Genomic DNA, 15,322 nt, shown 5'->3' with positions numbered 1-15,322 from the left:
GACCACTTTTGATAGATACTGACCACTGCAGACCGGGCTGCAGTTTTGGAGATGTACTGACCCAGTCGTCTGTCTAGCCATCTGGCCCTTGTCAAACTAGCTCAAATCCTTATGCTTGCTCATTTTTCCTGATTCTAACATATCAACTATACACTCACATAAAGGATTATTAGGAACACCATACTAATACTGTGTTTGACCCCCTTTCGCCTTCAGAACTGCCTTAATTCTACGTGGCATTGATTCAACAAGGTGCTGAAAGCATTCTTTAGAAATGTTGGCACATATTGATAGGATAGCATCTTGCAGTTGATGGAGATTTGTGGGATGCACATCCAGGGCACGAAGCTCCCGTTCCACCACATCCTAAAGATGTTCTATTGGGTTGAGATCTGGTGACTGTGGGGGCCATTTTAGTACAGTGAACTCATTGTCATGTTCAAGAAACCAATTTAAAATGATTCAAGCTTTGTGACACGGTGCATTATCCTGCTGGAAGTAGCCATCAGAGGATGGTCAGAAACAATGCTCAGGTAGGCCGTGGCATTTAAACGATGCCCAATTGGCACTAAGGGGTCTAAAGTGTGCCAAGAAAACATCCCCCACACCATTACACCACCACCACCAGCCTGCACAGTGGTAACAAGGCATGATGGATCCATGTTCTCATTCTGTTTACGCCAAATTCTGACTCTACCATCTGAATGTCTCAACAGAAATCAAGACTCATCAGACCAGGCAACATTTTTCCAATCTTCAGCTGTCCAATTTTGGTGAACTCGTGCAAATTGTAGCCTCTTTTTCCTATTTGTAGTGGAGATGAGTGGTACCCGGTGGGGTCTTCTGCTGTTGTAGCCCATCCGCCTCAAGGTTGTGGCTTCACAAATGCTTTGCTGCATACCTCGGCTGTAACGAGTGGTTATTTCAAAGTTGCTCTTCTATCAGCTTGAATCAGTCGGCCCATTCTCCTCTGACCTCTAGCATCAACAAGACATTTTTGCCCACAGGACTGCGGCATACTGGATGTTTTTCCCTTTTCACACCATTCTTTGTAAACCCTTGAAATGGTTGTGCGTGAAAATCCCAGTAACTGAGCAGATTCTCAGACCGGCCCGTCTGGCACCAACAACCATGCCACGCTCAAAATTGCTTAAATAACCTTTCTTTCCCACTCTGACATTCAGTTTGGAGTTCAGGAGATTGTCTTGACCAGGACCACACCCCTAAATGCATTGAAGCAACTGCCATGTGATTGGTTGATTAGATAATTGCATTAATGAGAAATTGAACAGGTGTTCCTAATAATCCTTTAGGTGAGTGTATATATATATAAAGTAAAATCTGCATAAAGTCAATAATATTATAAATTATAATCCTTATAATTTCTAGAAAAAATGTATATATATCGATCAAATCCGGAAAAAAAAGTCAATAAAAATTAAGTAAATATGGAGCCCAAGTTATATAATGAAAAATACAAGATTAAATGTTTTATTATAAAAAATACAGGTTTTTTTTCTTACCTGTGTTGGAATCTATGGAAAAGAAGTTCTGAGGATTTCCGGCAGTAATGCGATACGTGAGGCGGCTATCTGAGGCGGTAACGTCAGGGTCCCGGGCTTGGATACGGACAACAGGCACATCTTTGGGAGAGTTCTCCATGACGTACGGGTTGTAGATGGGTTCAGAGGTCAAAGGTGCATTATCATTCACATCCTCCACCTGGATAAACACCTCAATAGAGGCAGAGAGCGGCACCACACCTCGGTCTGTCGCATATACTGTTAGCCAGTAAGAATTCTGAGTCTCGCAATCAAGGGTGCCAGTAGTGTAAATCATTCCTGTAAGAACAGAGGAAAAACATATTTAATATCGATCACCTTTTTGATGAATTCAACAAGAACAACACACAGTTTGAGAGCTTTTGTGACAAATTATTTTTATGACACATCAACAGCTATCAGTACTCTAGCCTGAGTGAGCTGGGAACATTCACTTATTTTTCAAGCTATCCATAACTTGGTTTGTGATTCAACTACAAATCAAAAGCATCCAACCCTACCATGACTCAAACTTAGCTGTCAAACTTTATTAAACTGTAATGTGCCTAACATTTTGAGGAGATTAGAGTCAGGCTAAAAGATTAATGTTTTTAGACACACTCCCAGAAACCAAAGTCCGTCCAGCAGAGTGTTTCAATACCAGAGCTGGTATGGTCTGCCTAAAAGTGTAATTTCTCTTCAGTTTTTCTCTGGGGAAATTTACTCAACTGTCAACGATACCTGGGACCAACCTAAAGCAATTCAGAGAAAATGCCTTTTTTTGGGGGGGCAGAGCTTCATTCTCTTACTACAGTCCATTGCCTACTTATAAATTGTGAAAAGATTAGACGCATATAAAAGGTATCTGCAAAAATTATTCAATTTGGCAATGAGCTACAAAGAAATCATTAGTATTGGAGTCACTCGGGCCAGTTGTCACAAAGGTTATATATTCAATTTAGGGCTGTCAAAAGATTAATCGCGATTAATCGCATCCAAAATAAAAGTTTGTGTTTACATAATATATGTGTGTGTACTCTGTTAATTATTATTTATATATAAGAGAAACGGCTCATTAGTGAATTAAATATATACATGCTTGTGTGTATATTTATATATAAATAATAATTAACAGAGTACACACACATATATTATGCAAACACAAACTTTTATTTTGGATGCAATTAATCGCGATTAATCTTTTGACAGCCCTAATTCAATTCAATTCAAATTTATTTGTATAGAGCTTTTCACGATACATATCGTTTCAAAGCAGCATCTACATTACAATTTAAATTGATTTGTACATGTTATGCATTTCAAAAATGCACATATACAAAGCACACAGATTAGCTAACTATCTATTATTAATCAATATAATAAATACGGCACAGATATAAGAATACATGTTGTTAAATGATTAGGGTATATAGAGATATATATCAGTAACTATGATTTAGTCTTTCTCCATGTTGTGTGAATGCAGTTCCTTTAATTTAATTTCCTCTAATTTGCTTATTTCCTATAGATTAAAAATGTAAATGACATACATTTATGCAGTATAATCTTATATATAAGGGTGGTTAATTTAGTGATTTATTATATAAAAAGTGCTAAATAAATCAGATGTTTAATTAATAAAAGGTCTATAATTAAAAGCCTGTCTTTCATCTTTAAATTATCCTGAGTTTACTAGCAAATATTGATATATGCAAGTAATTCCTTAATTTAACTATAATTAATGAAATGTACATTTTAATCAATTCATATCCCTATTTAAACAAATGTAAAATATAAGATTTTAAGTTTTTTTTGTGTTTGTTTATGTGGTGCTGCAATACATTAGATACGTGACAACTTTTAATTTTAAGTCAGTTAATTTTTCCAGGGCAATTACGAAAATGTTATGTTATGCAGGTACAGTATACAGAAAATGTAAAGAAGTAAAACGTGTGACAACTAACCCCCGGCCTCCTCTATATAACACTGTGTCAAACTGTCTGTTCACAGGTGTAATAGAGTTACACTTTTTTTTAGGGGACATGCTTGCTGAGCGGACAGATTTTAAGCTGGTGGTGTCCAATCCAAACTGACATCTTGGACATACCACTAACTTTAGATGGGCTGGAAATCCCACCGCAGGGTACAAATGGCTCCACTCAGAGACTGTATGACCTTCAGGCCTTCAGCATAGCACATCTAATCATTCCTGACCAAAATGCTGGCTCTGCCATTCTATGATTAGGAGCGCTTCGACATTGCATCACGACGAGCACATGCAAATACGATCACTGATAGGAAGAGGCTTCACTGACAGAATGACCCATTTTGTGGCTGTGCAATGCAATGCAACGAGTCGATTGGTCAACCATGGCACAGAACAAAACCACTCAGGCATGAAGTGATTCAGCCGAGGGGATTCCGACTCTCACAGCCACTGGAGCTGAAAAAAGAGGAGTACTCAACACAGCAAGCTGGTCCCTGATACTTACTAAATCCTTAAAAGCATTTAAAAGTAGGACACCCAAGGGGACAAAGACACAAAGGATACAGGGACATCTGAAGCTGACTGAAGGGTTCCTCAGTGAGCTAACACAGTGTGACAGGTCGGTTTGCCTAAAGGAAATCCGCTATATTCACAATACACACCTTCAAAGAAAACAAAAACAGTTCCTCTTATTTAACTTCTCAATCAAACAGAGCAAAAGACCACACAAAATATATGTGGAGCAGACAAACATTATCTTAAAAAGTACGCCGGACTTGTTCACTAATAATTTCATACAATTTGCATATGTCTGTATGAAAAAAAAGATCTTGTGCAAAATGTTTAGATGGATTCACAACAGAATAAACTTACCCACTTTCTAATGATGCATTGTGTATAATAATAAAGGAGTGCATGCCCACATCTGGTAATTTGCATAAAACATGCCCAAACTATGGCCATATAAGGGATTTCTGCACAACCTCACCTTTTCGGAGAGCATGCGTAAGATCTTTTAATAACTGAAATGTGCCATTCTCAAAACCATTTTAAAGCACAATCATAGACTGTAAAAAAATATGGATGTAGTGTCCGTGACATCACCCATAGGATTCTGATGAGCAGTTTTGAAGCGCAAAGTAGGGTTGAGCTGGCCGTTGCCATCTTGGCAGCGCATCACTCCCGGATAACAGAAAATGGGCAAAAAGGTGGGACGTGGGCGGAGCTGAAGTGACGCGATGACTAACAGACAGCAGATAAATGGCTATCCACCTGTCACTCGAAGTGGCCACGCCCTTAAATATGAATATTGTCATGAAGGGCAAAATTAGCCGTATAGACCAAAACCACAATTTGTATCAGGCTGTAAACATGTTTTATTCTGCTGTAAAGTTGGGCATTTTAACATGGGGCTCAATGAGATTCTGCTCCCTTCTGGAGCCTGTCCCTAGCGGCCACTCGATGAATTGCAGTTTAGGTCACTTCCGTATTGGCTTCAAGAGAAATTGCGGGAGATTGCCGCTTGAGCACAATAAACGGTTTCATTAAAGGGCACCTTTTTGGGGGTGAGCAAAAACGTGCCGTTTTGTGCGTGTATTCCTTTAAATGCAAATAAGCTGCTGCCTCCGGCCCCCTTTCAAGAAGAGGGAGGAGCTTCAAGAGCTCATGTCTGGTGTCTGGGCAATCTCATCTCACGGAATGATAATAAGTCGGACAATAATGCCTACAGAGCCAAAGAATAAGTGCTGTATGGAGATATAACCGTAATTAAACTATACCTGTTCTTACGGTTACAACTTTATCCACTATTAGTACAAGCCTGTTGTAGCGGATCCCGTTTATTGTTTATTGTACTTCACACAAAAGATGAAGTGTCTGTTTTACTCCACAAAATCAATGTAAGAGCTGAATAAAACACAGTACAAGAAGTGCGCATTAAAGTATTGTCCATAATAGTGTTGTCACGATACTGGAATTTCTAACTTCGATACGATACCTAAAAAAGTATCGATATTCGATACCATTTTCGATACCACGGGGGGAAAATGCTGCATTTACTGTCAAATAGATATTTTTTTATATAATTTATCTTTTTGTCCGTCTATTGAAAGTCTAGGCGATTAAAAATTTCTTCTGAAGAGATCACTTTATATGATAAAGCCTTTAAGTTTTTTCTCATATATAAACATTGATCAATTACCATTACAATTATCTCACAAATATTTGCTAACTAATTGTGTTGCAATAGCTACAGCACAAGGAAGCTTGATTTCAAATTGATTTTAAAAAGACGAGTAAACAGTAATAAAATAAGAACAAATAAACAAATGACTAACAATAGCACAAATAAATACAATAGAATAAAGATACAAATTAAATAGACTGCTTTTATTTTTTCAGGTAGGTCTAACAGTATTCGGGTAAGAAACTGAATAAAAAAAAACAAAGTAATCAAATTTAAAATAACATTGGATAATCTTCATTATAAAAAATTAAATACAGATGAATTCATTAGAGTTACACAAGTTTATCAGTCAAGAGCATCGTTTGTGATCGTTTGTCTTTTTGTAGTTTGAATAATAAATAACTGCTGTCCCTTTAAGACCCAACGCACGCATGGATCCCAAACACTCCTGTTACACATTGGACATTGAGACATTTTTTGAGTGTATTTGACCATTAATAAGCTAGAAAAAGGAGCTCATTTTGCCCTTGTATGTCAGAGGCGGCTTTATTACGATATGTGTGTGTGCGCTTCAGATGCGAGCGCGAATGCGGGAATGAGTAGAATTAACATTAAGTGCAATCCCGCGCGAAATTCAGACCTGTCACGCCAACACTAACACGCAGTCATGATGAAAAATCCAGCAGAACACGCATTCGCCGTGTTTAGAGGGTTAACCGGACTGAATGAGAGGAGGCGGGTGCGTGTCAACTCCCTGTCGGTCGGAGAGGAGAGCACAGCTGGTATCGATACTGTAGAAAAGGAATATCGTATCGTTTCAGATATTTCAGTATCGATACATATCGAAATATCGATATTTTTGACAACACTAGTCCATAAACACTAGTCCTCTTTTTCCTTTGCATTATCATCAGCATACACGGCGAATTACACAAAAACACTTGTTACAACTAACAGTAAACTAATATATACAGACCTTTTCAGGGAGTGCTTAATAAACTGGTAAACTTAATAAACTGTAATAAAGTGCGCGCTCTCCCTTTTATTTTTGCCCTGACCAGTATCGCTCTGGAGGCTGTAAGCGGGGTCACAAACAGTTGGTACAGATCCATTCTTGAGTAACAACTTTTTAGCAAAGCCTGCCTGCCTCGTTCACAAAGCAGTCTGGAGTGAACTGATTTGCGCAAACATAAACAAACTTAAATCTGCTCTAGCATCAAAATAATGGCGGACTGTGTACAGCTAACTCAAGGCGGGTCTATGCTGAAACGGCAGTGTCCATCAACAGTTGTGGGAGGGGCCTGTGCAAAGTGACGTCACTTCGCTCAGAATCTGCAAACGGCTTGTTCTAAAACACTGCTTATGATTTATGGGGATTAATAAAAAAAAGCACTGGGTCAATTTTTTTATCATTATAGGGTGATTGTGTACACACACTGCTAACACACATTTATGTTCAAACACTATGGAAAAGTGCATTTTGCATAATAGGTGCCCTTTAAAAAAGTAAACAACCTGGTTGCCTAAAAATTTGAGTTCAAGCCACAATATGTAATTTTTCGCCACTAGATGTCGATTATTCAAAACAAAGGCATAGCTTGATGACCTCTTGATTTCACAGAGCTTTTGCTCTGCTTATGTGGGGTAACGCAGCGCTGTTTTATCATATTACATAAATTTGACTGTGTTGAAAGCTACGTTATAATGCTTCTCTGTGCATTCGCTAGTTGGATACTATGAGACAAAATCAAGATGTATCCAAACAGTTGCTGACCTGTCTAATAAAACACATAATATATTAAAGCGTCTTTGGTGTTTCCATGATTGTTACAAAATAAAACCGGAAATTGAGTGTAACTCGGGTATGATGTCATTGATAGGCGAGGCACGGTCCGTGTCCTGGTTAAATTAGCTTATTTCTCTGGATTTAAGTGTTCTTGGAAACATTTGGAGTAATGCAAGTACACAAGTTAACAAAATATATAACATTGTTCTAGTGATTGTTGGATATTTTAATCCAAAAATCTTACATATTGTGCCTTTAATACAAAGAGATTGGTTTAATAAACAGAAACTTAAAATATTATGTATTCGAAACAACATTAGTGAATCTAAGTTGATTTTGACAAATGGAAAATGTTTGCAAGCAGATTTTACGAGTTATAGTAAATATAAATAACCCCCATGCTGATTTTTGTAAAGCATAATAGCATATTTCAGAAATAGTAAAAGGGGTATGTTAGTAAATGCTACTTCAAATTCTGCCAAATATTATGTCTGGCTTCCCATATATTGTAATAATTTACATGTAAAAATTATTGAAATTCACCCTTCAGTCATCCTTTGACTAATTAAAACCATCAGAAATAAATTATTAAAACATTTAGGACATACAGTTTATGACCAGTTCTCATAAGTGATAAGCAATTTGAGATAGTGTTTCACCACCAAACAGAAAAATGAAAAGTGTACCAATTCATCCAGATATTTCCAGCTAAAGTGAATTTGATGGAGGGAGAAAAGGTTCACTAATGAGCCGTTTCTGCTTTTAAGCATGCTAGATTTGTTATACTGCAATAGGAGTAAATTGGGACGCAATTCAGCCTGAAATTCAGCCAAATGTACTCTTATTACACCCACGTCTTGCAACTCAGGGAATATAGCTTGTCCTAACATATCTAGAGTTTACCGGGAGAAAACAACCTTTGAAATTTCCAAAAATGTTAAAAAAAATTTATATGAGGTTTGGGGGTTTTAAGGGTTTTTTAGTATGCACAAAACTCTTGAAAGTTCATTGATATATCACATTATCACATCACATTCATCATATTCAAAAACCTTGCAGCCAAAATAAAAGGTTTGTGAAAGGTCTGTAAAATTTGTCACACAAGCAAACAATGTTCATACTCAGAATAGAGCGCTCTGCTTCTATACATCTATACATCAGTCGAGTCAGAAATATGACAGATGGCATAAAAAAAAGACACAAAGTTTCAGTCCTGTCTGAAACAGGATTCTACAGACATGTTTTCCACAGTTTTGATTCAAAGACTCCAGCTTTGAAGCGGAGGATGTTTTGATGGATTCCCACAGGTTCTGATGCTGAGGATCAGAAATTCTAACACGAGGCCTGTCCCAGCTCAAATTAAAGAGGCACAGATTTACACTAAGTGCCTGATTTTGTAAAGCATTTGAACATGAGATGCTAATTTGCAGTCGCAAAAGCAACTAGAGCAATGCAAATGATTTGACACGGTGCAATTGGCTTTCAGCAGATTGTGAATCTCAAACCACTGATCATGTAATTGAAACAGCACTAAATCCATCTGCTTCTTTTGCTTTACAAGACATTGCTTTTAGCATTTATCATTATTCATGAAAGTCAACCAACAGGTGTGTATTATGAACATCAATGACTGCATATGGAGCTAGAAGGCAGAAAATCGGTGACGTGTCCTTCAACTGTAACAGATTTTAAAAGGATGATTATGTGTTTTGTGGTTAGCAATATCACAAAGAGGTCCTAATTATCCTCTAAAGAACTCGCAAATTACAGAAATAACCATTTCAAATGCAAAACACATTGACGCACATCCAATTTAGTTTAACAGCAGATGTCTTGCTGCAAATAAAATGGTAGCCATAAGGTGATTTCATAATATTCTTAACATTTGTTGTCACTATTTTAATTTAAAATTCCCTGAGAAAAATGATAGTTTATCATATTTTAAAGATGTAAACAATCAAATATTCATAATTTGTCCAAATTTAGAACATAATCAGGCCGAACTAAGCCATCAAGTCATCCGTTATGTCCACAAACAAGATCAAGGGCGGTTGTTTTCATAAAAGGTATCTCGAATTATCTTGAGTTCACAAACGTCGCACCAAAACATGCTGAAAAAGCATTTTTCTCTTTCAACATAAATCTTTTCCCTGTTCCTTTCATTCTACTCCGAATCTGCATCTTTGTTACAGTGAGAGAGACATTTCCTTTGTATGCCATGCAGGAACCAAAAGGAAAACCCTTGATATCTCCCCTGAATTACAATCAAAGTTCAAGAAGTCTGTAAGAGGAAGTGGGCTTGTGGATCCTCAACTCCCATACGCTCCAAAAATGTGTTATTTTTCAAAAAGCTAAACAGAATACAACAGTCTTTTGCAGTGTGTGGGGATGTGCAGCACAAGTGGCCCTTTGTGCAGGTGTCTAAGAGATTTTGACATAAAGGACTTAACCTGACTCTGGAGAAAAAGAGGCCAAATCTCAGAGGCAAATTAGAGCTGAACTTGTTTCTCGACAGGCGTCTGAGTGAGAGTGCACTCTGATTTATTTCCCAAAGTGTGGGCAGGAATACCAATGCCTGCTCAAAGCAGCAGAGCGCTCTGCCGATAAGGCCTTCATAAATCCCACCAGCCTTTTGAGTTCACTCTTGCATCTGCGCAAAGAGACTTTCTATATCGGAATCACTCTACATACAAACAACTTCAACCCAACACATCTCATCTGGCGACCAAGATCAAGTGACTTTGATTTCTGCTTGTTTGGAAGTGTATTGCATGAACTGCCCACTTTCAATCATCTCAAAAATCTACTGGCAATGTCAAGGACTCGCGCCACACAACATGGCAGCTAAATGAATGTTGGTAGGCGGTTATGTAGCGGCGGGCGTGCTGAGCCAATGCCACTGTCCTTACTTGTCCCAGAGGTTTTACTTTGAAGATGAAAGACAACTCTTGTTCTCATGTATCCGCTTCCCCTACAACTTGTCTTTTGCTGCTGGTAGGGCATTCAATTCTCTGTGGAAAATCCATGCTCATTTGAGGTTCTGGCACAAGCGTGCCCCACTCGCTTACTTTAAACAGGGGGCTGATTAACAGGCTCAGCCTAATTAGCTGACATGTGAATGGAGGACCACAGTTACATCCCACTGCCCGTCGTACTTCTCTAATCAATAGTCATTAGCTGTAATTAATGATGAAGCTGGCACCACACAAGTTGTGCAAGTAACAAGCAGTTTTTCTTCAATATTGCAAATATCAGATATCACATAACAGATTTCGAAACACAGACTGTGTTCGAAATCACAGAAGAACACAGAGGTTAAGTCCCACCTTTCTAGGTCAGTGGTCTTCTCTAGTGGCTGCAATTTCAGAGGCAATTGTAGACTCAGAGCACAAATTCATTGCCAAGACAAATAACATCACAGTGACCTTTTAATACCATTCAGTCAGCACACTGCAGTAAAATGTTAGGGCATAAATTCACAACCATTTTCACAGGTTTTGTTTTATTGCGCAAGCAGCGACTCAGGACTGGTTAGTCTTCAAAAGAGATAAAACACGGCAGACAACACAACCAAAAAGAATCAAATTATAAATACCTGTTTCTTCGTCAATGGAGAACCTTCCAAGACCACTTCTACTTTTGATAGAGTATCTGATCACTCCATCTCTGCCCTTGTCATCATCTTGCGCAGTCACCAGGAGGACACTTGTTCCATGTCGAGAGTTTTCCCTCACAGTGCCCTTCACTGCATATTCTGAGAAGTATGGCTCACTGAGGTTCTCATTGACATCAATGACTTCCACTTCAAGGTACGACTCAGAGCGAAGCTTCACTGGAAAACCCAAGTCCTCTGCAACCACTGAGAGATTGTAGAATTGTTGCTTCTCGTAGTCCAGGTCCTTGGCCACCTTGATGGCGCCACTGTCAGCATGAACCTTAAATGTCCCATTGAAGTCATTGGACAGGGAATATCTCACCCATCCACCAGATCCAATGTCTGGGTCTTGCGTTTGAAGCCAAGCTATAACTGCACCAATAGGAAGGTCCTCCAAAACACGGCAACTATAAGTCCTGGGAATAAACATAGGGGCACAGTCATTTACATCCTCAAGGTACACTATCAGGGTTGTCTCCGAGAACATCGGATTCCCTTTTTCTGCCTTATCGCTAGCCTGAATTTTGAGGGTGAAATCCGAGACGGACTCCCTGTCCAACTGACTAGATACATAAACAGAGCCAGTCTCGCTGTTGATGGCAAACAGAGGGGTGTTTGTTAACAAGCTGTATGAGATTTCACCGTTCTGACCGAGGTCATCGTCTGAGGCTGTGACCTGGATAACTTCTGTGCCGATGGCTGCGTTCTCTGGCACGACGGCAGTATAGCTCTTGAGGGAGAATTTGGGGCTATTATCATTTACATCATCAATGTTAACTGTCAGCAATCTCCAGCTGGATTTCTGTGGAAGGCCCAAGTCATATACAGTTATGTTAAGGAGGTAACGGTCGGATCGCTCACGGTCCAGCGGCTGATAAATGTAAATTAGGCCACTTTCCATGTCAATATTAAAGCAGCTGTCGACGTTCCCATCTGATATAGCATGCAAGACGCGACCATTGAAGCCTGTGTCACCATCATTTGTGTTCACTTGAAGGACACTGGCTCCCACAGGCATGTCCTCACGGACTACAATATCTGACGGAAAGGATTCAAACTGAGGCGTCTGTCTGTTGACGGAAAACAGATCTGTGTAGCCCTCATCCACTTTGGATTTGCTAACAGCGGAGGCTCTTTTCAGAAGTTTCTCAGCTAACTTTTGTGCAACCTTTGTGTCTCGACAATTGAAACTCCTTGCTGCAATTCTGTCTCTGACCAGTGAAATATTGACAAAGGTTGGTTTGGAAAGCAGCTCACCATCTGACGCAGCTACTATCAAGTTGAACTGTTCATTCGTTACACTTATTGCAGCGAGGGGTCTTTTCAATGACAACACCCCAGAGTCTGGGTTAAGACTGAAGACATCTTGCTCATTTCCAGACAGAATCTCATATTTAACCAGCCCAAGCTCATCAATATCAATGGCAGACATGATGATGATCGTCTGGCCCACAGGAAAATCCCGTCCTATCGTACCCTTACATGACACACGCTCAAAAAGGGGTTGGTTGTCATTAATGTTCAACACTTGCACTGTGACATTGACTTCACTTTCTCGTCTGTAAGGCGAGCCCCAGTCTGAGGCTCTGACGGCGAACACATAGGTCTCCAAAGATGATTCAAAATCCAGTTCTGTGGATGTTGACAGCTCTCCTGTATTTTGGTTGATGATGAACGGGAGGGGCTGAAGGCTGGCGATGCTGTATGTTATGCACCCATTGTCACCTTTATCATCATCCACCGCTGATACCGTGAGAATGACAGTGCCAATGGGGATGCTCTCATTGATAGAGACTTTGTAAGATGTGCTGGTAAACATTGGGGAGTTGTTGTTAGCATCCTCAACCGTGATTTGCACCTTTGCCGTCATGCCACTCACTGTCTCCATCACTTCTAAATCATAGAGCTCCTGGCTTATTGTGGTAAACTGTTGCGCTGTTGAGATGACACCAGTAAGTGGATTAATGATAAAATAAATTGAATCTGAGCTCAGACTTAGGGCGTAGCTGATGACCGGCGGTCTTGGAGATATCCTTACGGTCTCTATAATGGTCCCTGGTGGTGCAATCTCGATAATTGAGGTTTTGTAAATCTTCTTTTCAAAATTCACCTTCACAGACTGGGGTTTGTTCACCAAGAGCTGAACAGTCTGAGTGTTGGAGAGCCTTGGTGGTGAGCCTCTGTCTTTGGCTTGAAAAGTGAGATTGCAACCGTAAGGAAATGTATCCCAATTGACTGTTTCAGACATCTTCAGCTTGTACTCATTTCCAAGTGGAGCTCTGTCAAGGACAAACAGCTCCTGTGGGTCACCGGCGATGATGGCAACCCACTCGATTTCTCCATTGGGTCCCTCGTCCAAATCTTCAACAGTAACAGTGGCATATAGTGGCTCTTTGTCTGATATTAAAGGGTAAAGTGCGATTGCATTCAGTGTTGGTGCAAACTCATTGATACGCACAACACTGATCACTAGTTTGGCTGTACTGCTAATACCACTGTTCCCATAAACCTTCATTCCACGGTCCACTGCTAAAATTTCAAGGGCAAATCTGCTGTTCTTATCTGCATTGGGCTTGGCTGTGAGCGATACCACCCCACTGGTCGGGTGAACAGCAAACTCCGCAATGTCTTCTTTGAAGAAATAGTAAAACTCGCCATTGGAGCCGATGTCTGCATCAGTGGCGGTCACCTGAGCCACGCTTGCTCCCAACGGAGTACTTTCTGGAATATCAATGGCATAGGAAGTGGGAGAGAACAAAGGTCGGAGGTCGTTCATGTCCATAATTTGCACATTAACTACCACAGAAGCCTCCAGCACGCCTTTGCTGGTTGCCCTAACCGTCAATGTATAATTATCCTGCACTTCACGGTTAAGGATGGCAGCACTCCCACCGTTAGTTCGTATGCGGAGAAAGCAAAAGTCCCCCAGCACAAATTCCTCAGCCTGAAACAGACCCTCATCGTCTCCAGATTCAATTAAATATTTGATGTCCAAAGGGCCCAACTTAGAGAGAGCAATCCCCATTTTAACCTCAGTCCTAATGTATGTCCGAGCTGCAGAGTTCTCATAAACAGTGGCATTGTAGATGGGGGCGGTAAACTGAAAGGAGGAGAACCCTCGCTTCTCCAGTTGCCCCAAACAAGGAAGCAGGTGGAGGAGCAATAAGAAGAAACTGGTGAGACGGATCCTCATACTGCCCCCAGGGCAGCTGTTTATAGCCATGCCATCATCCAGTTACCCTGCAAATAAGAGATATATGCAGTAAACCATTTCAATCTAGGGCATTTATATCACAAAGACATATATTGCTCAAATAAATCTGATGGCAGTTATTTATTCAGAAGTCCTTGGTTTGGATGAAATGGTCAAAAACAAAAAAATATAATAAATTCCTACGCCTGACTCAGTAATGCCCTTTCACACAACACTGACAGGCCAGTTAAATGGTAATCTCACTGCAAGATTGATAACAGCAATTAAGAGCACAAATGACGATTATCCTCCCCCCTTTTTTATCAAAAAAAAAGTGAAACACTCACAGCAAATAATATTAATATAGTCTTGAAAGAAATGTGCAACAATAGAAAATTTGACTAAAAGGCATTATCTACAGCTTGGCATTACATTTGTATTGCATTTAAAGTAAATAACTTTGATAATGTCAAACAAAACCTATCCTCTCGGATAAACACACGACTCTCTATTAAAATCCGATTGTAATCAAAGGAAACTTTCAACGCTGTGGAGTCTAGTAAAATATTGTAATTTACCAGAGCGAGCAGTCACTTCTCCGATAATTAGTGCATCGAAAATATGCGAATGAGCTCTTACCTCTGGCTTAGGGAGAAAGAAATCTCTGCGCTGCAAACATCCAGGAGCCAGCTCTGTGAAACTACATCCTTCACTTCTTTACCATACAGGACTCGCTACCACTCACAGTTGACTGTAATCAGTGGAGCGCGCACCTCCTAAAGCGCGCTCACGTGTGCACGTTATCCCGTGAATGCGCAAAATAAACCGGAGTTGGTGTTGTTGCTGCTGTCCCATAGCAACAATAGGATCTAAACCTTATCTCATACAAAATCTGACAATTCGATTAATGTGTTTGCGCTACATAGAGGTCACAAAACAGTTTATTCTCTTTAGAGTATCGCTATAAATCCTTTT

The 15,322-nt window shown here is 39.8% G+C and overlaps 1 protein-coding gene across 1 annotated transcript in view; it reads right to left on the bottom strand.

Annotated features, from left to right (window-relative positions):
* fat3b (FAT atypical cadherin 3b) overlaps nt 1-14,377 on the bottom strand; it is a gene marked incomplete at both ends in the record, with an annotated part of 99,971 nt that extends 85,594 nt beyond the window's left edge. The window contains 2 exons of the mRNA XM_079804179.1: nt 1,524-1,841; nt 11,095-14,377. Coding sequence (XP_079660305.1) covers nt 1,524-1,841; nt 11,095-14,377 — 3,601 coding nt within the window. The remainder of the gene's footprint in view (nt 1-1,523; nt 1,842-11,094) is intronic.
* Nucleotides 14,378-15,322: the final 945 nt, after the last annotated feature.

The sequence above is a fragment of the Gobio gobio genome (genome assembly GCF_949357685.1).
Source record: "Gobio gobio genome assembly, chromosome: 22".
In the NCBI taxonomy this organism is placed as follows: Eukaryota; Metazoa; Chordata; class Actinopteri; order Cypriniformes; family Gobionidae; genus Gobio; species Gobio gobio.
Note: the sequence above shows the minus strand (reverse complement) of the source record. Positions and strands in the feature narration are given on the sequence as shown.